The 25,162-nt window shown below is 49.3% G+C and overlaps 1 protein-coding gene across 2 annotated transcripts in view; it reads right to left on the bottom strand.

Moving 5' to 3' along the window:
• The window catches only part of DPP6 (dipeptidyl peptidase like 6), an 827,489-nt gene that overhangs the window by 676,282 nt on the left and 126,045 nt on the right, over window positions 1–25,162 (bottom strand). The window contains exon 1 of one of the 2 annotated variants that reach the window (XM_012786244.2): window positions 16,665–17,372. The exons of the other annotated variant lie outside the window; for it this stretch is intronic. Within the exon in view, the coding sequence (XP_012641698.1) occupies window positions 16,665–16,913 (249 nt within the window). The 5' untranslated portion in view covers window positions 16,914–17,372. Of the gene's footprint in view, window positions 1–16,664; window positions 17,373–25,162 lie in introns of those variants that run through there. 2 annotated transcript variants of the gene reach the window in all.

Raw genomic sequence — 25,162 nt, 5'->3', positions numbered from 1 at the left:
GTCACTGGGCCCTTCCCAGAGCGCTGCTAGGTCGCCAAGTCACCCCTACTGCGCATCCACTCCTGGGAGCTGCACGGTCAGCAGGCAGACTTAGAAGCCTCGGTGAGCACAGTAAGACTCCAATGTGTGGTAGATAATACTGGTTGAACATTGCGCATTGATACTTCACTATGCAGGATACATGTCCTAGGCTTTAACCAACTCACTGGGTCGATTTCAGAGTGTTTCGATCCTGCTGATTTTTGAGTTTAGAGAAATTCTCCAAAGACTCCTTGAATACAATTCTGGTTTTGTTTGGGGAAAGCCTTCAATCGTCCTGGCTTTTCTCGGTCTCCAATGGGGGGCTGCATTCTCTGGCACCTTCCCCGATGAGCTCCCTGGGGCTGGGGAGCCCCGGGGACGGCTGCCCAGGTCCAAGAAGGGACGCCCCCGGCACTCGGCGTGTGCTCTGTCTGCACACAGGTGGGGGTCCTGGGAACCAGCTGGTGCTCTGCGCTCCGGTCACAGCAGGGACCAGAGCGGAGTCCAGCTGGAGGGGTCCAGCCTTCCACACCGCCACGGAGAGCACCTAAGGTTAAGGCTGGAGGACACCTGGTCAGTAGCAACTCCTTCAATCCGAAGGGTGGCCTAGCCGGGCACAGTGGCTCACGCCTGTAATCCCAGCACTCTGGGAGGCCGAGGCAGGCGGATCGCTCAAGGTCAGGAGTTTGAAACCAGCCTGAGCAAGAGCGAGACCCCGTCTCTACTATAAATAGAAAGAAATTAATTAGCCAATTAACAATATATAGAAAAAGTTAGCCGGGCATGGTGGCGCATGCCTGTAGTCCCAGCTACTCGGGAGGCTGAGGCAGGAGGATCGCTTGAGTCCAGGAGTTTGAGGTTGCTGTGAGCTGGGCTGATTCCAGAGTGAGACTCTGCCTCAAACAACAACAACAACAACAAAAGGTGGCCCATTGCATGGCTTTGGGCTCCTCGCTGTGCTGAACTGTGTCTGTCTGAGGGCCTGCAATGACCTGTTAAGAGACTTCTAGAATGTGTTAAACAAAAAGAAAAGTTGCCAAAGTAATTGTTAACAGAGACATAAGTAACTAAAAGCCAACAATTATAAGTGATTATAATAAAGTAAAATTTTATGAGAAACAATGAAAAGTAGGTTCAAGATTTTTTACTTAGAACACTCTTTGGTTTTATGGGGGTTTTTTGTCCTTTTTTTTTTAAACTACTGTAATCAAATCCATATCTGGGCAATTTTACACACTCTGTTTCCCAAAATAGCTCTACCAATTCCACACGTTTTTCATCCTGTGTATTACAAGACTGCACTTAACAGCGTGCACGGTTATAATAAATCCTCGGGCCGAATCACCTGCACTTGTGTTTTTTCTTTCCCTAACCTTCTTGGTCCTTGGTAACATTTCCAGTTATCTTTTAGTTGGACCTGTTCTGACCACTGCTGGGGAAAAGTGATTTACTAGCACTTATACTGTGTAGTATTTCAAATTTTCTATCAGAAGATGGGGACTCAGAGAAAAGTAATATTTTTTAACAAGGTTTTCTGGTTTAGTTTTAAGGTGTCACACTCCAGAAAAGCTCAGGGAGCAACCTTAGTGACGATGCCCATGCTCTCTGCTGTGTGACAGGGTGGGAGGACGGAAGCAGGGTCACCCTGAGCCCCCAGCTCTGTCCGTCTCCTGGGATGGCAGCCAGACTGAGCACCTACGGCTTCCAACCTCCGTGTCTCAGTTGGAGCTGCCGTGAGGAAGTTCCATGGACTGGGTGGTTTACGGACAACAGAAGTTTATTTCCTGCAGTCATGGAGGCTGAAAGCCCGAGGCCAGTGTTCTGGTGAAGGCCAGGCCTCTTCTGGGTGGCAGAAGGCCGACATCCAGTTATATTCTCACAGGCAGGAAAAGAGCGGGAGAGCTCTTTAAGATCTTTTATAAAGGCACCAATCCCTTTGGGGAGGGCTCCACCCTCATGCACCAAATCCCCTCCCCAAGGCCCCACCCTGCACAAATCCCACCTCGCTGGGGGTCAGGGTGTCAACACACGAGTGGGGGAGGGGCAACACACACGCAGTCCCCGGGTTCCGCACTGTTTCCCTAATGAGTCCTCAGCAGGCCTGGGGTGGGCGGAAGCCCTGTTAAAGGTTCTTTGACTGACAGGTGGGCTCCTCCTAAAGCCAGGTCATGCACCTTCCAGCTTTCTCATCAGCCAGCCTCTCAGTTCACCCCCACACTGAGATCCCAGCTAACTGCAAATACGTGGGCTTGTGGTTAAACGACCAGTGCACGTGTGACCACCGGGGGCTACCACGTTCCCCTCCTCCCTTCACACCCAGCCCAAGCTGGCACCCAAGTCCTTTAGCCTTTCTAGAAGAACAGCTGGATGTGGCTACGAGGATTCTACGATGATACTGCACTCACTTGTGGCATGCCTGGCGCACTTCTAAGCGTTTTACATGTGTCAATCTTCACAATACACCAATGACAAAGACACTGCAATTATTTTCCTTATGCTATAAATAAATGTGGAAGCTGAGGCCCCCAAACTGTTAAGTAATGTTTTAAGGCTAAAAGGCTAGAAAGCGGTAGACAGAGTCAGTACCCAGGCTCGGGTGGCCCGATGTCCGTGCTTCCTGCCCGTGGGCACGGAGCGTGGCGTCAGCCAGGCCTTGGCGGTGGCCGTCACACTGTGGCCACAGCTGTTTGCTGCGACTGTGACCGAATCCCACGTGCAGTGGCTTCACAGACTGTAACGGGAGCAGCTCATCACACAACCCAGCTGGGCACCTGTGAGTTTATTGAATAACTTGGCTGTTACCCCAAGAGACCTCCCTTAATGCCAAAATCCCATGTTTCACTTGGAATTGTGTATACAGGTGGAATATTTAAAAAGCATCATTGCTTTAAGGAGGCCCAGAGTTCCACTGGCGCCATCTCCCTCCCCCTCCACTGGGCGTCTCCCTCAGGAAACCCAGACTCTGAGCAGCGGTTGGAAGATCTGGCTCCAAACCAGGGCCTGGGCCTGGGCTGCTGGGAGCTGCTGGGAGCTGCTGGGAGCTGGTGCCCACTGGGTTGCCCCGAACCCAAAGGATCTGTTCTCACGTAGACATGTCTGACCACCCGGCTGCCCCAGGACAAATCCTAATAGTGCCGAGTCCCACCGAGTCCCAAGTCACCTGCACCCTGCTTCTGCTCGCTGGGCCGAGCCCGGCTGTCCCCTCTGAGGTTTCCCCCTTCAGACCCCTGGCCCCGACACACGGTGCCCTCGTGCCTCACCTGCGGCCCCTACTCGCCCCAGCAAAACCTCCTTTCGCCCCATGTGTCTGGAGTCACTGTGACTCACACAGTGAGAGGCTGAAGGTGGTGGCCCTGGGGTGACCCTGAAATGCCACCACCTTGCCCACCTGCAGCCCCTGCCCAGGCTGCTCTGGGCCCGTTGCAGACACAAAAGGAGGGGCGGTCAAAGACTGGCTCTGTGGACACGCCACGGGGCCCACAGGCTCGCTGGGTCCTCTCTGGTGGACACAGCCGGGTGCGTGCGGTGGCTTTTCACGTGCACTGTCGGTCCCTCTCTCTCTCCCCGGACTTGGACAGGATGCCGAGCTCTGGAACTCTGGCACGTCACCTGCTATTCTCCGTGCAACGACAGTAGAAACCGCGTCTCTGGGGCTTTCGGTGCTAAGCATTTGAGGCACTTTGGCTACTAAAATCCAGTGGTCAGAGAGCCAGATCTCCCTACCGTCAGCCGTATTACCTTTATCTAACTGCACGCACCCTGGCACCATCCGAGGACCCCAGCACTGCACGTGCTCATTAGCGTCTCTTTAGACACCGCCATCTGCAGGTCTCTGACTACTTGCTCCACCTGCCGCCCCCACATCCCCATATCCCAACCGGAGGGTGTGGTCCACTACGCCAGGGTGCTTAACACTGCTCAGTGAGGTTCGGTGTGCATACAGAAATGCCCGAGATACAGATTTGCATTCCAACCCTGTCTGGCAACAGAAACAGAAACCGCAAATCTGCCTTTTGCATATTTTCTTTACGAAGACTTGAATCAAAGGCCGTCACTTCGGCCTGGACACGGCCCCAGGAGGCGAGGTCTCCAGGCCGTCTGTGCGGGCGCAGAGCTAGGTGAGGGCCTCAGCCCCCAAGCGGAGGCCTTTCTAAGCACCAGGCAGTGCTTAGATGATTGTATTATCATAAAAATGTATGCTGCAGATAGCTAAAGAGCCTCAGGCAGTTTCGAATAAATGACAGAACCCGAGAACATTTTTTCTGGCAGAGACTGTGCATTCTGGTCTGGGAACATTAGTTTTCTTCTAATGATATACAGTTCAAAATACTCTGATTTGACTTCCTACTACCTGACAGAGAAAGAAATGATCACAGTACCATGGAAAAAGGAGCTGTGATCTTTCTCTTTCAGTTAAAGTGAGAATTAGGTAAATGCGAATATCTAATCAAAAACAACTTGCCACATGGCTATGCTTATAGAAATCTCTTCTCAAAGATTCGCATTTTTCCTTAAGAGACTTTCTTTTCTACTACTTCCTCTAGGAACCACTAAAAAGCATCAGCAAAATAGGCATACCTGGAAAATTTGTATTTAACTTATGCTTTCTTTTAAATTCAGGAAAGAAATGTAAAATATTGACAATGTCAAATATTACGCATTTCAAGCAGGTCCCACGAACATAAATTCTACTGTTTCCCTAATATCTACTTTATCAGCTCGACTGTGCTCCTAAGTTGCATGGTCAGGAAGGGCCTGTCCACAGGCAAGCGGTAAGGAAACCCCGAGAAGAAGAGAATCATATGCAGATGCTCGCGAGCAGCCACACACAGGATTCAAATTTCTAATTTCTGAACTCCTTCAATTTCAAAAAAAAATGTTTGGAAACCAGGGTTACAAGAACCGTGATTATTCGTCAGTTAGAAGCGACCCAAGAGTTTTCAGGTAGGATATGATTCATTCGTTCATTCACTCAACAAACGTTTATTTATTTATTTATTATTTATTTATTTATTTGAGCGTGTTATGGGGGTACAAGTGTTAAGGTTACTTACGCTGCCCATGTGTCAGGCTCTGCAGCAGGCACTCGGACACGTCAGAGACAACAGCCAAAGAGCCTTGTATTGGCAGCTCAGCTCTCGAGTAGGAGACAAACCTGTAGGCAGCATCTTAAGTGCATTACACGATGCACTGGAAATCGCAGATACTGTGGTAGGAGGCAGACCGAGGAGGGCAGCAGCGTGGGAAGCACCAAGACCCAAGCACAGTTGGAGCACAGTTCCAAACAGGGCAGGCAGGCAGAGCAGGGTGGGAGTGTGGGACGCAGGGGAGGGAGCTCGCTGGGCGGAGCAGCTCCTCCGGGGAGACCAAGTCAGCCCGACGTGGCCAGGGGACAGCGTGGCAGCCGTGGGCCAGAACAGAGAAGGGGGAGACACGGCCCGACGGATGGGGGGTCATGTCCTGCCTTCACGTCACTGCAGGAGCTCGGGCTTCTGCTTGGGGGGGGGGGACGGACACGGGGGCCCTGGCACAGCTCTGAGCCGAGGCGTGGCTGAGGCAGGTCGCTGGGCGGCGAGGGCACCCTGGAGAGCAAATGTCCTCGGTCAGGGCAGAACCCCAGGCACCGGGGCCAGCTGCAGCGAGGGCACCGGATTTGGGCAGGAGGAAGCGAGTCCTGCACAAGGGCGGGAAGAGTTTCTCTGGGCCACTGTTAGAGGAGGAGCGTGATTCTCGGGCGTGTGAAAGTGGGGTGGCCTGTACAGAGGGCAGCAACGACCCCTCCGGGCTGCTTGAGTGAGACGCGAGGATGAGCCCCAGGAACACGCTTGGCTGCTTCTGGGCTGCAGGTGGAATAAGCAGCAGGCAGAGCAGGGGCAACGGGGTCAGAGAGGCGGTTGGGAGGCAGGTGGGAGCTCTAGGAGTCTGTGCAGGTGCTCTCTTGTACCCGGCACGCAAAGCCTCGCCGACTGGTGTGATCGCACTGCAGCCAGAGGACGACAACCGTTGGTTTCACGTTCAGCAAGGCCAGCTGCCCATCACGGTCACTCCTGTTTCTATGGAAACAATGCCCCATCCTCCACGGCACTCCCCTCTCCTCTTAACAGCCAGCCAGGCACAGGGACACGCAGGGGCTGGATTTCCTACCCGTTCGGAGGGACTAAAGATCCAGAAAGCAGGAAAAAAATACATAACATCCTTTCCAAACGCCGCATGAGGACTCAGTGGCAACAGGCAGGACGCTCAGTGGGGAGACAGAATACCGAGCAAAAGCTAAATATTTCTGCTAACGTGTCCTGCTATCTGGACGAAGCCACCTGACCTTCAGTTTGTGGATCCTGACCTTCAGGATCTTGTAAAGATCCTGTCTTGGATCCAGGTAGAAGGAGAGCACGGCACACACCAAGGACACAGACAGGTGCAGGTTTGCGTTTTCTCCGAGCCAGGACCCCCCCCCCACACACACACACACACACCTCGGAAGCCTCTCCACGGTCCTCGACTTCTCTCACTTGCAGGTTCCCAAGTCAAAAGCCCAGGAGGCTGGTTTCCAATGTTTACCTTCATGGCCACCATCCAGGAACCCGTCTCTCCTCCCACCTCCCCACACGCCCTGAGGACATGCACTCGCCTTTCGGGACACTGGGCTCTCTGGCTCTTTTTCCCTGCACCCCGCAAAGCGTGCGCCCTAAAGGAAGGAGCAGGATGCCTGCACGCCAAGGTCCGTTGCCTTTCCAGGGCAATTTCCGAGTCAGTCTCTCTGAGCCCTGAAGAGCTGGCTGTGGGAGGTGGAAGGGAGAATGCACGCCCCACACAAGTTGGGGGACGCGGGATTGGCCCTTAGACCGCGATGCAATGGAGGCGCAGGAAGGAATCGCGCCTCATCTACACTAACGCTTGCCCTGTGCGGCAGTCAGCACAGGTTAGGTTGCACTGCAGCGACATCAATCCCAGTGATTTACAAGTCCAGGTTTAGACCGTGCTTGTTGAATAGCAGCTACCTGGAATTTTGCGGGTTTCCATGCAGATGGAAAGACAGAGTGCAGCGAATCACACCCCGCTTCTAGAGCTTTCACTCAAAAGTGCTGCACTCTCTTGCACTCCCGTCTCATGCCCCGGCAGATCACACAGCCACACCCCTCACGAAGAGGGCAGAGGAGCACGGGCGTGCCCGGTACCTACAGATCTGGAGAAACCTGCAGAGCCGCACTTGGGACCCCCACGCCCACCCACGTGAGAGGCCAGCCCTCTCCAAACAGGCAGCTTGAATTATAGCTTGGAAAGATCTAAACCCAACTGGATTCTCTGCCCCATCATCCCTGCACTTGCAGCCCACTGTTGTCTCCTCTCCCCTGCTCCGCCTAACCGGCATCGTCGTATGAGTTTTAGCGGGGCCCGTGTGTCCTCTGCAGGGACGTGACAGCTGGCAGTGTGCGCACTGCATGTGAGGACGTGGGGGGCCCGCTGGCACACGGGTTCAGCTCGGATTCCCTGCAGTGGACTGCACTCAGACTGGCTGGGGAGGGCGCGCTGCTGCGGACCGCATGAGACAGAATGAGCACAATGACGCAGACCTGACGGCCCACCTGGGAGAGCAGCCAGGTGTTCTATGACTTAGCCCAAGTGGCCTGAGGATTGCGCGCATGCCTCTGTCTAATACTCCCCAGACTTGTCAGGGTGGCGAGGGAACCGCCCGCGGTCCTCGGGCGGCAGGAGGGCGAGGAGACGGAAACACCTGGCCCGCAGGACAGCGACTGCCTCTGCGTCGGGGGCGGGGGGCCGCGGCTGTTCCCCAGAAGCCAGGGAGAGATGAGGGTCCCTGCGCAGAGGCCACAGAAAACGCAGAGCAAGAGACGCATGCTCTAACGACTGGGGCTGCTCACGCAGGGAGGCCATAAATGCCCGAGAACCGTAAAGGTTTTCAAAAAGAGAGGAAGTAACTTCACCTCTCTAGAATTTCATAGAGGCCTCTCACTTTTGTTTTTAATTTTTAATCACTATTAGACGGGATTTGGCATGAGGCACATGTTAAGGGTTTGAATACAGTCTGGGAACTTGAGGGTTGTGCAGAAAATGCTCAGGAGACTCGGGGACACAGTTCTCCCTGGGGTCCTCCCCCCGTACTTCTGCTCCATGCTTCTCCCCCTCCTGACACACCCCTTTATTCCTCGTTCTCTCAATGACCCCGCATTCCTTTCCTGTTCACCTTCAGGTGGATGCCACCTTAGAACAATGGTGTGAATAATCTATCACGGATACATATGTATAATTAGATGGATGTGGATACGGATAACAACCAACAGCCTATTGCTATATGAAAGCTGCTCTATTAATCCCAGGAGTTCTGTCTTTAAAATAAATCTGCCTAGGCCGGGCGCGGCGGCTCACGCCTGTAATCCTAGCACTCTGGGAGGCTGAGGCGGGCGGATTGCTCGAGGTCAGGAGTTCGAAACCACCCTGAGCAAGAGTGAGATCCCGTCTCTACTATAAATAGAAAGAAATTAATTGGCCAACAAATATATATAGAAAAAATTAGCTGGGCATGGTGGTGCATGCCTATAGTCCCAGCTACTAGGGAGGCTGAGGCAGGAGGATTGCTTGAGCCCAGGAGTTTGAGGTTGCTGTGAGCTAGGCTGATGCCACAGCACTCACTCTAGCCTGGGCAACAAAGCGAGACTCTGTCTCAAAAAAAATAAAAAAAATAATAAATCTGCCTACTATGGTAAATAATAAAAAGTAGAAAGAATTAATTGCTTTTCTTAATTCCAAACTGGGGACAATGCCTGTATCATCCCCTATCTATCCAGTTTTAAAATTTAAACATAAGCATTATGTTAAAATTGATTCCAAATTATCTAAGGTAAAAGCTGACACCAAAATGAAATCTGAACACCACGGCAAATTAAACATTGAATTTTACCATGACTTTGATAACCTGGAAAACCCGTGAGTTCCTTTTGAATTAAAAAAATAATGTGTACGTACATGTATGCATGTATATGCATTTTTCTTTTCCATTGGGTATATTTCTAGGTTGATTTCAATGTATTCTGAATGTCTGCAAGTTGTTTACTTACATATGCAGGGCTGCCTGGAAGTAAGTTTGTTTGTTTTTTAAAATAACGACTGTTTCAGCACCTGAGAACCATTCTATTTGAACGTACCGGGTTCTCCCTCCTCCTTAGACTCCTAGGCAGCCCCAGTCCCTGTCATGTTCCCCTTTCCAGCCCCCTCCTGGCAGGCCACCAGTGCTTCACACTTCCATGGAGACACTCCACTCTGGGAAGCCGGGTACTGCTCGATGGCCTGCCACCACCTGGACCTCACCAGGTAAGGTCTTCCTACAAAATGTGTGTGTACATCTAGGTACCTATGTATACCTGTGTGTGTGTGTGTGTGTGTGTGTGTATCTCACAACCATGGGGCCAAAGCAAACATTCACTGCACTTGAAGTAGATACGGATGATGCTGGAAAGCACAGACAGAAATACACACGGGGAAAAAAGTGAAACTGTAGGAAATGAAGTCAGGGCAAAATCTTATACTACTGTGCCAAGATTGTAAGGTTTTCTTTTTTTTCTTCCTGCTTTGGCAATTAGCACACTCATTTAGAACCAAAATATTTTATACTGTTATATTTTAGAATGTTCATATATTTTTTTCATGTTCATGTTTTTTTTTTTAACTCAGAGATATAATTAATTCCCCAACTCAGTTATGTTTAAACAGAGTACACCGAAAAGAATGCAGGGATAAGACTGAAAGCGGAAGTTTTCTGAGGTCCGGAAAACACAAATGATTTGCCTAATATCATTCACATAATTATCTGTAGTCTTCTCATTTGTAAAATTAGATGTTATCTATGTAAAAAAAAAATTCTACTTCGGATCATTTCATAATGCTAGATCATTTTAAAGATAAATCTTCCATAAGTTGTTAATGAGAAAGGCTGATTATTTTTTTTACATGTATAAAATCAAACCAATGTGCTTGAAATGGAAGCAAATTAGAATGTGGTACCTGGGCACTCAATCCCCTTAACACTAAATTTATTAACCAAAATTTAATTTTAAAAGGATTATAGTGACAATTAGTTTTATGGGCAATGCTCTATGAAAGGGATCAATATTATATATTGTAGAGAAGCGTTTCTCATGTACTTGATTAATGCATTTTTATCATCTCAGTAATTAAAAAGAACAGGGTTATATACAATCAGCATGTACATCTTACTCAGCAACTCCTGCCAGTTGCTTGCAAAAATTAAACTCATTAATCATTCTGACCCTAAAGGAGAAAAAGCTTTGGGTAAGAAATAAAAAAAAAAAAAAAACCACTCAATTTTATGAAAGGAAAATTGTCCAAAGCCAACATCTAGAAAAATTCCTGTCTACCCAATGATACTAGAATATTAATTTCATGCAGGAAAATGAGCTGATTCCATTGTCAGAAATATACATTAATATTATGTCATGCTAATGTTCCACCTTGCCTTAAACCTACAGGCAACAAACACAAATAGATTACAGAAAAGCGCAGCACGTCGCGGAAAGTGGGCTTTCACGCCCGCCTCCAAATCCTATGCTGCCAGCACAGAACTCAAATCCACTGGGAAGATCTGATGCTGCTTTTCCACAAACACATCCTTTACTGGCCGGCTCCAGAGAGCAAAGGCTTGTTAACACATTCAAATGTGTTTGCTATAATTCACAGTTAGCACCTGACCCTTCCAAATGAAAAGAAATTAGGTTTACCCTTACTAATTTTCCCAGCCAAAAGATCAGCTCTGGGTTACGGTTTTCCTCCCAGCCAAGGTAACTGTGAAGGTGAAACGGGCTCCATGGAGCAGTGCTTTGAACAGTACAAGGTGCAGTGCACAGGTAAGAAGGCATTTTTGACGCTATGTTTGGGCGCAGCCATCATTCAGCTAGCACTGCTTCTCTGTGTACGTCAAGATGCCACTTTCTTGTACCAGAGGCAGCTTCCTAATCACGATTACATGTTCTGTGCTGACTTGGTAAGTAGAATTTTGTATAATTTTGTCATAGATATCATTTCAGAAAATTCTTTATGGAGATAGAATTATATTAAAAAGTTAGTGATTATTCATCTTCCCAAAGCATTCCCTGTGAGGCTGTTTCAGGTAGTAAACACTTCCCACATGTTAAATCTGTTCCGAAGCACAAAAACTAAACTTTTTCAGGAAGACAGCTGTCGTAGCCAGCAGGGCCTTATTATACAGTGTTACAGGGCCACAGGGGGGCTTCACAGCTACCTAGTGAAATATTTAACGTAACAATAAAGAAACGAAGACATTAAGAGAATGCAACTTGTGCGTGCTTACAGACATTGTATGCCATGCTGGGAGGTGGAAGGAATGGAAATATTAGTAGCAGAAATAAGAGGATTAGGCTGAAAAGTCGTTTGGAATAAAGAAACATAAAGAGAAGGGGAATGACACATTTAGCAATATATTCCACGTGGAGGTCTTGTCACTACCACAAAAATGATCCTGCAGCTAGCTGCTTGGCATGTGGTAGGAAAACTTGGAAGAGAGATCAAGACCTTCAAGGACCTTGCCATTCTGGAATTCTCCAATTCTGCAAACCAGAAAAGCAAATTGTCTGCAGAGGAAATGCTAGGAGATGTACATCTGGGCGGCATTAAGCTATTTTAACAATCTCCTCACGTAGAAGCTACGGAATGGACTCGGCTCCCTTTGCATAAAGGTAGATACTTCATCTTAAGAAGAAAGCATGAAAGGAAAAGAATAGAATGCTGGAGACCAAAACCTCGGAGGGTAGGTTCCTCCACCTTCCTAACACAAAGCGGAGGAGGACGAAATGATCTACCAAGCAACTCAAGAGCTAAAGCTCAGAGGGAGGGGACGGACTGGAAGGCTCGAGATGCAGAGACAGGAGGGGCAGGGTGGCGGTCGTCCCCAGCCCGGGCTGCAGCGACGTCAGGACGGGGAATCACACAGTCTGCTCTATCAAGTAACGAAGAGGACGTCAAGGACGCTTTGTGTGGAGCTCCCCAGAGAAGACAGCACGGAACGTTAAGTCTGCATCCGAGCTAGACGAGGCAAAAAGGACCGTTAACAACAATGGAATCAGCAATAGACTCCTGGCTTGGGAAGCTGGAAAATAAAAGGGAGGACGGTAGCCAGAGCTGGTAGTAGGAACCAGGGAAGACCATCCTTGTTCCTGTTTGTGGGCAGAAAAGCAAGAACTGGGTAGGAGGGGAGGAGCCGCAGTGCACGTCCACGCGGCACTCCGGTGCCTGGCACACCTCACGGCACCCACTGCGTAGGCACCGCTGGTCTGTGCAGTAGGTGACGTCCTAACTTTCCACGCCTCCTCAGTGAAACCTCCCAAGAACCCCGAGATAAATCCCACAGCCATTCTGCAGGTGAGTGCACTAAGCGCTGTCCCATTAGAGACCAGAGCTATGGGATCAGGTAGACAGGTGTAAGCCTTAGCCTTTTCCTCATATATTTGGAAAAGAATGTGAAATTAAAAGTAAAAAAAAAAAATTAAAATAAAATTGACAGAGGAAAATAATAGCATATATAAATGTATTTGTGGAACAAGCTATTGAAGACACCATAACATTAATAAATCCCAAGGATACATTAAGGGGACATTGGGATTATACCAGGGAAAACTGCAGGTGGAGGGAGAGAAGAAAGCCCGGTCACTGGAAACACAAAGCATGACGAGACGGGGTCTGCCGGGCTGGAGAGTTTGTGGGCAGTGATTTGTCATTCAACCCCTGTTTTTACCAATTTGTTGTTTTAAAATCCTGTCGTCATCACATTTGCACTGTCCAGTGTCACTGAAAACGAAGAAACCAGGGACAGGCTGTGTGACCCCAAGAAAACCACCGCTCTGACCATACAGAAGGCCTCCGAAGCCCTTTAAGAAATTGAAAAGAAACGTTCGAGGAGGGGCATGGCAAAGTTCAGTGTTTTAAAATTAGTCACAGTTAATTCCGATTGAAAGTTACTGAATTCTATCGAAAGTCACTTCCAGCAGCAATTCCTTTAAGAGCCAATGCGTTTTTAAACCTACACAGTGAATTTTAAATCAAAATGGCTATTGATTCCTCAGAGGAGTTGCCCAAGTAATTGACTTCATATTTAAATAAATCTGAGACTGATGGGGAAACAGACAGAAAAGACATTCTGGCTTTCTTCTAAGCCAGACTTTGCATCTTTGAACTGACCCACCCCAAAGAGGCTCTTCTGGGGAGCTACACAGGTGGCAAGTCCCTTTGCCACAAACGTCATTTGTGCATTTAGGCCACGCACTGTTTGTTACTCACCAGCCATTCAGTGTCCACGTTTGATTTTTCTGCGTAGACTTTGTCAGATCCTATCTGTGTTAGCCTTCTTAGACTGGCTTAAATTTTATTGAGGGAGGGGGCGAGGGGAGAGAATTGCCCATTCTCAGCCATATTCAGGCATGTGTGTGCACGTACGCGCACAGAGGCCGAGAACGGTCTTTTCTCTCTCCGTTTCTAGACGGAAGGACAAGAGGTAAAGACCTAAGGATTTTAAAGGCACACAGCCGACCGGCATCTCAGTGACCAAGGTGGGGAAGACGTTTCTGTGTCTCGGAAAAGTTTTCCCTGACTGACAAGTCATACGATAGCAATAAAGCCACTAGCCGTAGGAGTGTGACGATTGCTCAGACAAAAGTGGCACTTTTCGGTGTGCTAAAGCAAAGATGACACTTCAGCACCTTAGACAGCTCCCACCTCAGCCCAGAGCTCCCAATCTGCTTAAGTAGATGTTGAAAATGACAGCCCTCCCTTTGCCCTGAAGTTCCTTGGCAACTGCAGGATACATCTAATAATATGCAATGCGTTCCTAATTAGTTGCATGTCTTCAGCTTTAAATTTGTATAGCAAAATGATTATTCAAGATTCTTCAGTCTTGACAAGAGCTGGCATCTAAAAAGCAGTTTTTGTATCTAATGTCTTTCTTTAACTAGTATCTCTTAGGCAAACCAAAGCTTTTGTTTCTAGAGGAAAAGTGGTTTGTCTGATGTGCACATCTATCTTTTGGTGAATTTTCAGACATAACTTTTCTATTATAATTTTGAATAACTTTTCTGAGAACAGTGCATAAATGGTTTTTGTGTTTGTTTGTTTGTTTGTTTGTTTTTAATTGATGCTACATTTAGCTGCCTGTCACTGGTTTAACAAATTGACTGCCACACTAGAAAAAAAAAAAACAAAAAACTTTTTCTCCCTGGGGCCACAGTGTTTTATTAAAACAAAACGATCCTTACTAATCGTTAGTTTTTATTGTTTTCTGTGCATGAGTTATATGCAACACAATTCAAATTTTTAGAATTAAATTGTTAATATTAATTGTAACAATAAAAACATCAACAAGTAAGATTCTCATGAACCAACTGCAAGGTTTTGCTTTACAAGGCCCTGGGCTCAAAACCAGCCTGAGTCAAATATAACTCACATTGCAGTCAGTGTGTTAATCATATATTTTGAACTTAAAGAAAATATGTGCCATGCATTTTTCCAGATATATACTGATCATGGCCAGATATATTAATATACGTACAGATAATGGGAAAAAATATACTTATATAATGTATGTCTACTACATAAAAACACACTAAACACACATATTTTGTGTTTTCCAGGACAAAAATTGATGTCACGACTTAAATATAAATTAGAGACATAGTTCAGAGCCCTATCAAAAGAAATAATTTACTCATGTTATATCCCTGGTTTGTTCCTCAGTATAACACTTATGTTTATCTGAGAAACAGTTCTAGACTTATGTCGAAATGAAAAGAAGGAAATATACACTCCAAGATTAAAAAAAAAAAACAGGCAAAGAGGATCTGAAAAACAATTACGAAGCTCTTGCCTTTCTTTTCTCCTAGCGCCACCTAGAGCCCATGGGGAAGAAGGTGCACATTGCTCTCACCCCAAACATCCGCAAGTCAACAGCTTTAAGTCAGATTTGAGGCAAAAAGTACATCTTTCCTGTCTGCATTGTGGCTTAATTGTCTTCCCCAGGACTCAGTAGTTTAATCCTCCGGAATTCATCACCCTCCCAAAGACCCCAAGTGTCTTGAACCCCAGCACCGAACAATCTGTTCACTTCCCTCGGGACTTGGCCCACCAAAGCCAGGGACCTCTCTTTGGTTTCTGTTTAACCAGGGGCGCCTGGAACTGGTGCAGCAAGAGGAAATAAGAAAACCTCATGCGAGATCTGTGGCGGGTTGTAGGGGTGTGTGTTTGTGTGCCTGCGTACGTGCAAACCACATCTCCCACTAACTTCTGTCGTCTCCATGAAAGTCTCCAAATCCTCCATTCATAGCACAAAACGAAAACTGCCAGCAACGACAACAAAACTCACGCTGATTCTGCAATTTCTGGCAGGTAAGGACTGTCCCTGCAAAAGCACTCGAACTCCATCCCTCCACACACCACGCTTGCATTAAAGCCAAGGAACATCCAACAGTGAAACGGTAGGACCCAAGGCAGTACGCGTTTAGTGACCAGGACCCCCTGTTCCGCTCTGCAGAGACAGGCACAGCCCTGGGGATGTCCTGGTGGACCATCTGAGAGGCTTGTGCGGGAATCCACAACTCTGCTTTAAAAAATGCGGGTGGGAAACCGCCGAAAGGTCCACACAGAGGTTTCCACCACCCAGCACTCCTGCCTGTGTCTACATGCTGTGCAGACCCGCCTGCCTAACAGCTTGTCTGAGAAGGTCTCAAAGACACAGGGCAGTTCCCTCTCTTGACAGTCCCGCCCTCCTCCACATCGGCAAGGGACGCAGGAGAGGAGGTTAAACCCATCCGTCCAAGGAGCCCTGCAGATGCCTTGCATCAGTCACGGGCCACCAGGGCGACATGCAGATCCCGCCTTTGGAACCCAGGCTACCAGCCCAAAGAGAACGTGCTCTCCGAGAAGTTTCCCCCTTGCACAGACTAAGGCAGAGCCGCTAGTCCAAGGCCAGGCTCAGCGAGACTGTGCTGGGCCCTGGGACAGGAGGCTGGGGCTGGGCTCCGATGCTTTTACTTTGGTATTTTTTCTTAAAAGATAAGTCACCACCACCGCCGCTGGGGGAGGAGAGGTGTCTGGGAGCGGTGAGAAGAGGAGGCAGAAGCATTTGAGTCCAGGGACAGAGTGGGGGAGGCGAGGGGAGGCACAGTGGACAGACTCCAGGCACAGGTGGACGGGCAGACACAGCCTCAGACTTTATCTTCCCTGAGTCTTAAAGCAGTTGGGGGGCGGGGGGCAATCAGGCAGATTCAACTCGTAAACACAGACAGAGCAAATTCTCTCGCTAGGATCCATGGCAGCATGCGCTGAAAAGCAGACACCCGCGAACCCCGGCAGATCCGGATCACAGCAGGCGCAGCGCCGACACCCCGCTCGCCCCAGCCACCAACTCGGGCCGCCGCCGCTGCCGGCTGCAGGGACAAGTCCGGCCGTGACCGAGATCCGGAGCCGCCACGGAGCGTCTGCGGGCGCTCGGGGGCGGTGGGGGAGGGGGCGGGCGACCGCAGACCGCCAGGGTCCCCAGAGCCCCGCGTCTCACCCGCGCGCTCGCCCCAAGCCCCTGCGCCGCCCCCCACCCACCAAGATGCTCTTACGTCCTCCTCGTCACAGTCGCTCCGCGCCTGGTACTGGAACCGGGGCCGGCCACCCGCGCCGCCGCCGCCGCCGCCGCCGCCGCGCTCCCGGGGCGCCGCCGCCTGCGCCTGCGGGCCGAGGGGCTTCGCCCCGGCGCCGCCGTCCTCCTCGGGCCCCTGGCCACCCAGGAGGCGGCTGGCCTCGGGGGGCGCCGGGAAGGACCGCGAGGTGTTGATCTTGCCGGTGAACCTCTGGTACAGCGAAGCCATCGGGCACCGCGCGGGCTCTTGCGGTGTCTTTGGGCTTTTTAATATTTTGTCCTCTCCCCTCTCTCTCCTTCTGTCTCTCGGGTTCCTGCCCCCCCCCGCCCCCTCCGGGAAATAAAACCAGAAACAAAAAAGAAAACAAAAGGCGGTGGGAAGAAGCAACAGCGGAAAGGCGAGCCAGGCGGCGGCCGCTCCTCCCGCGCGCCACTCTCGAGTCGCCGCTGGGCGACTCTGCCTCGCTCGGCTCCTCCGCCCCCTCCCCCGGCGGCTCGGAGAAGCCAAGGGTCTGGGTGTGTTTTCTCTCTTTTCGGTTTTGCTTTATGTATTTATTTATTTTGTAACTCCTTGCCACGGCCACGTACGGCCTAATCAGAGACCGAAGCAAGGAAAAAACCCAAAAACGTAAAGGGAGGGAAATGCCTAGGCCCCGGAATTTGGCACCACCTAGAGCCCAGCGAACATGCAGAGCGCATCTCGGCTCCCCCGCCCGGCCCGCGGCTCCCGCCCCGCCCCCAGCCCTCTCCTCTCGCGGGTGCTGGCGCCCGGCTGGCCCGGCTGGCGGCCCGGAGGGTGCAGGAGCGCAGGGGCCAAGGGGAGTGTTCTGGAGGGCCCGCAAAAAGGGGGTCGTGGGTATGGGGGCGGAGGCTGGGGGCCACGCAGGTGCTACATGCGGGGGCAAGGGGTGGGGGCGCGCTGGGGGAGCCACTGGCGCTCCCAGCCCCGCCGAAGGTTGCATCCCACAGTGCGGGGAGACCTTAACGGGACAGGGTGGCTGACCCAGGGCAGAGGGCGCGCGAGCCCCGGGGCGCCCCTCCGAGGGTCTCCCCCTCAGGTTTTTCTATCAGCTTTTCTTGTCTAACTTGAAACGACAGCAAACACCCCTGAGGGCCTGGGGGTGCACATGGGGGGTGAGCCGAGCACTAAGAAGGGCTTGGAGGGCAGGGCCTAGGGGACGCCAGTCGCAGGTGAGCCCTCTCTCCTGCCACGAGCACGCTGGTCCCCACACCGCTCCCCCTGAGGGAAGGGCAAGGCCATCGGAGGCGGGCGGGGCCGGCCTTGGAGCCTCCCCGCGCCTCCCACCCGGCTCGTGCGCATCGCGGCTCCGTGCCCCTGTCCATTAAATACAGCCCGGCTGAAGCCACCAACTTTCCGGAGCTGGGCCGCCTCCCCCGACCCCTAGCCTGGAGGACGCGGGGGCGACGCGGCCCAGCGCCACTGGTGGTGGCGAGACTGGTGGTGGCGAGACCGGCTCTGCTGCAGTAAGGCGTGCTCCAGCGCCGCTGTGCGGAGGCCGCGGCTGTGCGTGCGAGCCGGCTCCGCCGTCTGTCCTCCCTGCTGGCCTGCGTGCGTCCTCGGACCTGGTCTCTCCCCGGAGGGCTGGGCGCTCATTCTCCGCCTCTCCCTTCTGGCCCCCTGCGCAGCCCCTTCCCGCCTCTCCCCAGCCCTTCCTGGCCGGGCAGGCGGATCCATCCAGTCCTGGGCCGAGCAAACGGCGGGCTCACCACTGCCCCAAGTCCAGAAAGCAGAGGCCCGCCCGGTCCCCAAACCGCCGGCTCCCTCTGCCCCTCAGCTGGAGGGAGAGGTGGGTGCTGGCGAGGTCTCCTGGGTGAGGACAAGCCCCGTCCAGTCCCTTCCGCTCTCCTCCCTGCCCGCGCTCTCGGCCCAGTGGGCAGTTTTCGGTGTTAATTAAAATCTATACCGCGCTGCTCACCTTTTGCTTATTGCAGAGTGGTTTCCCCCTACTACGAAGAAACATAAGTCATCGTGACAGTCGTCTACACACACTTGTCCTTTAGGGCAACTATAAACCCAAGTAAAAGCAGCACCGCACCAGCTGCGGGGCGCACTGCACACGCGGGGCACCACACTGCCGGGCTGCGGTGGGGAGGGCGGCCTCTCCCCGCTTTCCTTTGAGGACAATTATAAAGAGCCATAAAACTCAACTTTAAAGGTCATTCCATTCAGCTAAATACAAAACCTCATTGTCGTCCCACTCCCCCACCCAGCTGCGCTTCAAGCGGAGAAAGTCGCCTTTCCCAATGGGACTCAAAGAGGGGCCGGTGCACACGTTCCCGCTGCACCAAGACCCTGGCGTGGCACCAAACACGGATTCCGTTAGGGACTTTCTCACCGCAGTATCTATGCACATGCGTGTGGAATGTGCACGTATGTTTTCACACAGACTAAAAGAATACATATGTCTTATACTGATAGACATCATACAAAATACAGAAAAATACCAAATCACACATGGAATCTGTCATCCAATAACAGACTGAATAATTTTGTGGGATAAGGCAGGCACCTGCCCTCACTTTAAAAGATTATATTGGCAAGGGAGTTTGTAGGTGCTCAGATTATAATTCGGTCAAAGTTTAAACATGCTAATTAAATTATTCAGAAAACAGGATAGGCGATTTCCATTTCAAATCATTCATAAAATTAAAAAAAAAAACCTGTGAAACTCACAAACAATAGGGGAAAGAGTTGAGGTAAAAATTGGTGCTGTGAGAAGCAAACCTGAAATTTCAGCAGGGGAGAGGGCGGGCGGGCGGTGAAGGAGGAGTGCAGACCAGCTGGGCAGGGGGTGCTCCTCAGGGCCAGCCTAGATGGAGAGCCCCTCCACCAACCCAGAAAGAAATGTGGCTACTTTCTTCTTGCACAGTGTTCCCAGAAACATTTTAAAGAATGTTCTAGACTTTGTGTGTACGCCCGTGTGTGTCTGTGCACTCACACGCCCAAATGTGCCTTAAACATTGAGACACAAACTGCTGTCTGTCTTCGGAGACCCGAGGACTGTGCAGTCCCACATGCGGCAGAGCGAACTGGTTAATATTTCAGCATGAGCAAAGTGGTGCGATTTTAGAGAACGGCAAGCTATGGCATTTTGTGCTTATGATGCATAATTAATTCAATCCTTGCTGCTAATGACCTTTTTAGCATCCCACACAGAAAAACATAAGGAAAAAGATATTCCGAAGCATAGCAAAACTGCCTGGCGGGCAATTCACCATGGTTGTAGCGCACAGAGGGAAACGTGTCCGAATTTCCCTCTTCTCGACCCGTCCTCGAACATCTTGAATTATATATGTAAGTCACTATACTGAAACAGACTTTCATTCTTATGTGTAAGGCAAATACGGGAAAATATTTTTGAAAATATTTCGTGGAGTATTTCATATCAAGATTTTAATTCCTCAATACTGCTTAAAACCAAATGCCCACTGACTCATTTTTCTATCTTCACATGATTACGTCTTCCCTATTTGTTAAGTAAAGGTGTGTGTGTTTAGTTTCCCTAAATCCAAGTTATAAAACAAATATGGTAAGTCGTCGGAATTAGGCAGAAGCTGCAAAATATGCTGGCTCGTCATTTACAAATGACAGCAAACAGAACTTTTTGGTCTGCGTGCAAGCTAAGCATTGTGAGAACACCAAAAGAATATCGCATTTAGCAGCCTAAGCACGATTTTTATTAGCTAAGAGGTTTTATTATTTCTGAGAGAACTGTATCCTGGTGTTTACTTCCCCTTTCTCTGGGCACCGGGGTAGAAGGGCAGAGCCACATTTAAGATTTTTATTCTTTTCCAAACGCTGATACTTGGAGAAATGAAATGGCCAACTTAGCATACTCCGAAGGAATGTCTTCCCTAAAACACTGGACACACCAGTATCTGTTAGATATTACCACCTTGAACTGATATAGATAGGGAGAAATAAAATATTCGGGTAGCTGGAGAAAATATAGTGCTAAATATATAATTAAAAAGCATATTCTCAACTCTGAAAGTCTGTATCTCTATCCCTAAAAAAATGTTTTGTTTTTTGTTTCTGTGTTTGTGTTTTGCAAGATGACTATGAGCTAGGAGCTGTGCAGTGTGACCTCTTCACAGACTTTCAAACGGGAAATATCCAGCACACACACACACACACACAACATAATTGCTCTTCCAGGCTTTTTGAAAAATAGTAAGTTAAAGTATGACTTAATTTGGGGCTTTTCAACTTGACAGTTAAATATTAATATGTTTCGAAAGAAAACATTTATTTTAACCCAATAAAAAGGCTTTCTCTAAAATCCATGAAGTTAAGTTTTAAACTCCCGCTGGTACCTTGCTCTGCCTTCTAGCACTGCCGCTGTGTAACCGCCTGGATTCTACCCGCGGTTCAAAACACACGTACACTAACTTCGCCAGCGTCACACACACACACACACACACACACACACACACACACACACACACAAGCGGTTAATCAGCACAAGAGTTGGAGTTCGTTGCCGAGTGAGCTAAACAAACATTGATCCCACCAAATGGCTGGTGCCAGGCTGGTCCAGTGTTTCTTCCTTAGCCCCAAAGAGGGTTGTCACAGCCGTGGTGACTCTCCTCTTCACTCTTCCCCTCCCATCTGCCTCACACCATAATCTACTTCTTTTCTCAACTGTCATCTTCCTTTCTCCACTTTTCCTTTCTTGCCTTTCCTTCTTGTCCTTTCTCTTGGTCAGTATCAGCAGGCTGTGAATTTATCTTCTCTCTAAAAACTCCTTGCTGCTCTCTGGGTATTTATTGAGCTATACTTTCTACTACCCATGCTGCCCCAGAAATTATCCAAATAATCACTTCTCATCCCACAGGGGGCACAAACTTCTGGTGTTTGCACGTCTTCTGGTTACACACCCATGGCTTCCACGGAGGCTGTCCAAGCCTCTTGGGACCTGGAGCGTGCGGAGTGTAGAAGACTGTCTGCTGCTTGTCCCTGGCGACCATCTGAACATAACCATGTCATTCTCTGAGATGTCTTAGTTCACAGACAAGCTTCGTTAGATTAAAAGGGATACGACTTCTGCTCTGAAATGCCCCCGGAGTGCCTTGCCCTTTTCAAACCGCGCGCTTCCCGGGGTCCGTTGAATTAAGTTAAGTATGTTTCCCTTTGATGTTAAAGAGACATTAATGAGCCTCTGCACTTTCAGAGCTTTATTTTTTAACCAACAGAGGCAACGGCTATATTCTGGAAAAAAGAGACAGCTTTTGTCTGTTGTGTCTGGTGACCGCTGGCAAGCCTTCTGGAGGACCAAATGCTGGTTGAGCTGTGGTCCACTATAGGACTAGCGTGCAAGGGCAACAGCACAGTGCTCGGGCCATCCTCGAGGGCATCCCGCCCCACGGAGGATTCTCAGGCTTTGACTGCAAGGCGACAAGGAATAGATAGACATAGGGTCCATCAAGTGCAGGATGTCGTCTAAATAGTAGGAAAAACAACTAATGCCAATGCATCAAATCCCCCCAGGTAAACTGTCACTCGCCCGCAGGCCAATGCAAACGGTGACAGCAAATGCAAAGCCTGACTCCACTAAAAATGGCTGCAGTTGTTATACAAAGAAGGGAAGGTGATTCGGGGAACATCAAGTATGAGCCTGTTGTAATTCATTCTAGAAAGAAGAGGCCAGTCTGCCAGAAACAGGCAAAGACTTCCTAGTCGAGCTCAGCATGCTGAGAGCTAGGTCCAAGCGCCACACGTCCCAGTGTCTTCCTATATCTCTTCCGACAGCAACGCCAGGGCTGTGGGATGCAAGGAGGGAGGAGGGAGGAGGGAGGGGACTTCCTTTACAAGGCAAACAGTGACAGAGGAGATGCCTTAGAGAGGCAGGCTAGGGTGGGAGAGGCGCAAACTAAACTGCCTCCCAGACATCCACTTAGTTGAATTTGCAAAAGTCTCTTAAAAAATAATGTCCCTCGCCGTCTTACCCCATGTCAGGAATTGCCAGAGTTAAGGCAATTTCCTTGAGTTAAGGTGCTGTTTGGAATAGCGCCAGTGAAAAACAATTAGTAAACAACCAAAGCCTGAGCAAAAGGGGAACAGGCACCCACTGGCCATGCCATTGGCTACGGGGCCTGGCGGAGCTCCAGGAAGACAACCCAGCCTTTCGGATGTGCAGGGCAGTCTGAGTGGCAGCCGCCTCTTCCACATCGAACACATGACATGACCACACTTCCAAGCTACGAGTTTCTAAGTCCCGAAGATTCATCTTCGAGGTGAGCCGCTATTTCCGTGTTCAAAACTATGACAGACTGGAATGTTGTTCAGCAAATATTCACTACCCCATCCCCCTGCTGAGGAGTACCCTAACCTGCCCCACTGACCCTGAGCTTGACCCTGTGACTGACTTTGGCCAAGGGCACATATATCCACTATAAAAGAACACACCCCGCTTAGCCCCAGGTAGTCAGCAAATATCTGAATGCCTATGATATGCCAGTCGCCGGGCCATGTTCTAAGGATGAGATCGTGAGCCAAAACTTGCTGTCATACAGATTCTAGCCAACGCTCCTCACAGTGAAATGAGGCTGCCGCTGTACTTTACCCGGGTGTTAATGCTTTCTTTTGTGAATGGATGTAGCTCCCTCAATTTTGTTTGGCATATTCATAGCACTGCCAGTTTTAGTAGAAAAAGGCTGGTGAAACCACTAGGTCACAAATGTGTTGCTAACAAAGCCCAGGTCTTCACGGCCAGAGCACAACAATCCGCTACCACCGTGGCCTTCAGAGAGTCGCTTCTGGACCAGCAGCATAAGCATCTTCCAGGGACCTGTCAGAAATGCAGGTTCTTGGGCCCCATCCCAGATCCACTGCACAGAAACCCAGCGCTGGGGCCAGACTGTTGGCACCTAACGCCCTCGGGAGACCCGGTACACACTCGGGTCTGAGAGCCACTGCACTAGGATAACCCATGAGAGCGATTCTCTACCCCAAGGTGACCCGAGAGACTTCCCAAATGTTTGCTCAGTCTCAGGAAAATGGCCTAAACATTTAAAATATTTAACAAGGATTCTTTGAAGGGTAAGGGTTTTTCAAGAACATAAAAGAAGCCCCCTGCCTCATTTAAATAGTGCTTATCTTTGCTTAGACTTTATTCAAAGTCAAAATAGGATGGGGGACAGTTGGTCTCTGCAGGACATTTTCAGATACTGTTTCATCCCTGAACTGGTGTTAAGGCTGGTCTCGGAAAGAAGGTAGTAGCCAAAAGGGGATGTCAAGTCAGAAGCAAAGACACAGTCAAAGGTAAGGCACGACCACAGCTGGGGCTGGTCTCAGGGCGCTCTGCTTCTGCACCATAGCAGAGAGCCTTTCCCATCCTGCCAGAACATGCAATTTGGCAGAATTGCAAAGGGGGGGGGGGGGAAAACCCTTTACTTTCAAAAATTGATTTCATTAAAAAAAAAAAAATCCTCAGTGCTTCTGGTTTGTACTCATTGCTTTTTTAATGCAATTAAAAAACCTGCACTTAATTAAAAATCAATGAAGTTAATAAACATTTAAGTTGACAACTGACTTTTATGAACTTAATATTCTTGAATCTACTCCTTTAAAGCATGTTAAAATCATGTTCTTTACAAAAATCCATTTTTTTTTCACCATCATTTAAGGTTTCCTCCAAATTTCCATGCAACATACCTACAAATTCAAAACTAGGCTGATGCTATTTTAGGTGCCCCAGTAGTTTTTCTTGAATTTTAACACATTCCCTATAACACATGGAACACAATCCTTACAGGTAAATATCAGTGCACAAACAATAGGTCTTACATATGGATGGAGCATGAGACCAAACCTTGGAAAAGAAATACTCCAGGTTGAGTCTGAACGCTTGGAATCTTCAGGTCCTCCTGAGCATACGCAAGAGATATCAACGTAAAACCCTGATTCATATGTCCCTGTGAGCATGTCACATATGAGAAGCAGCGGGTTCTCGTTAATGAAAACAAATTGTATTAGGAGCAATAAAACCGAGACGAAGCCAAGCATGTGCTTCTTGTGGGTAATTCAATTCACTGTGGACTGGAACTCCATGAGCTCCACTATACCCATTTCTGAACAATTTCCTTCTCATAAAGGGGAAAAATAAGTTTGTCTGTACTACTAATTGCATTTCAAATCACAGTAATTTGGAACTCAAAAAAAAAAAAAGTAATTCTCCTAACAATTACTTATATTTATATTTTGCTTGAGAGGTAAACAGAAATTGCCTGTTGGCTACATAAATCCATTAGTCATACAAGCCTGCAACTTGAACAGCCTTTTTCTTCATTCAGAGGAAAAACAAAATCAACTCTCCACTGTGGTAGGATGAAGTATATCCTATTTGTTCCCTGAATTGTGCTTTTAGTCACCAAAGGGTCCCCTGCCTCAGTTCTCAGCACTGTACCCACAGGTTACCTAGAATCACCACCACTGTGTTTCTTTGTAACCCAACA

This window comes from Microcebus murinus, chromosome 9 (assembly GCF_040939455.1).
Source record: "Microcebus murinus isolate Inina chromosome 9, M.murinus_Inina_mat1.0, whole genome shotgun sequence".
Lineage (NCBI taxonomy): Eukaryota > Metazoa > Chordata > Mammalia > Primates > Cheirogaleidae > Microcebus > Microcebus murinus.
This window is presented reverse-complemented; position numbering and strand designations above follow the sequence as displayed.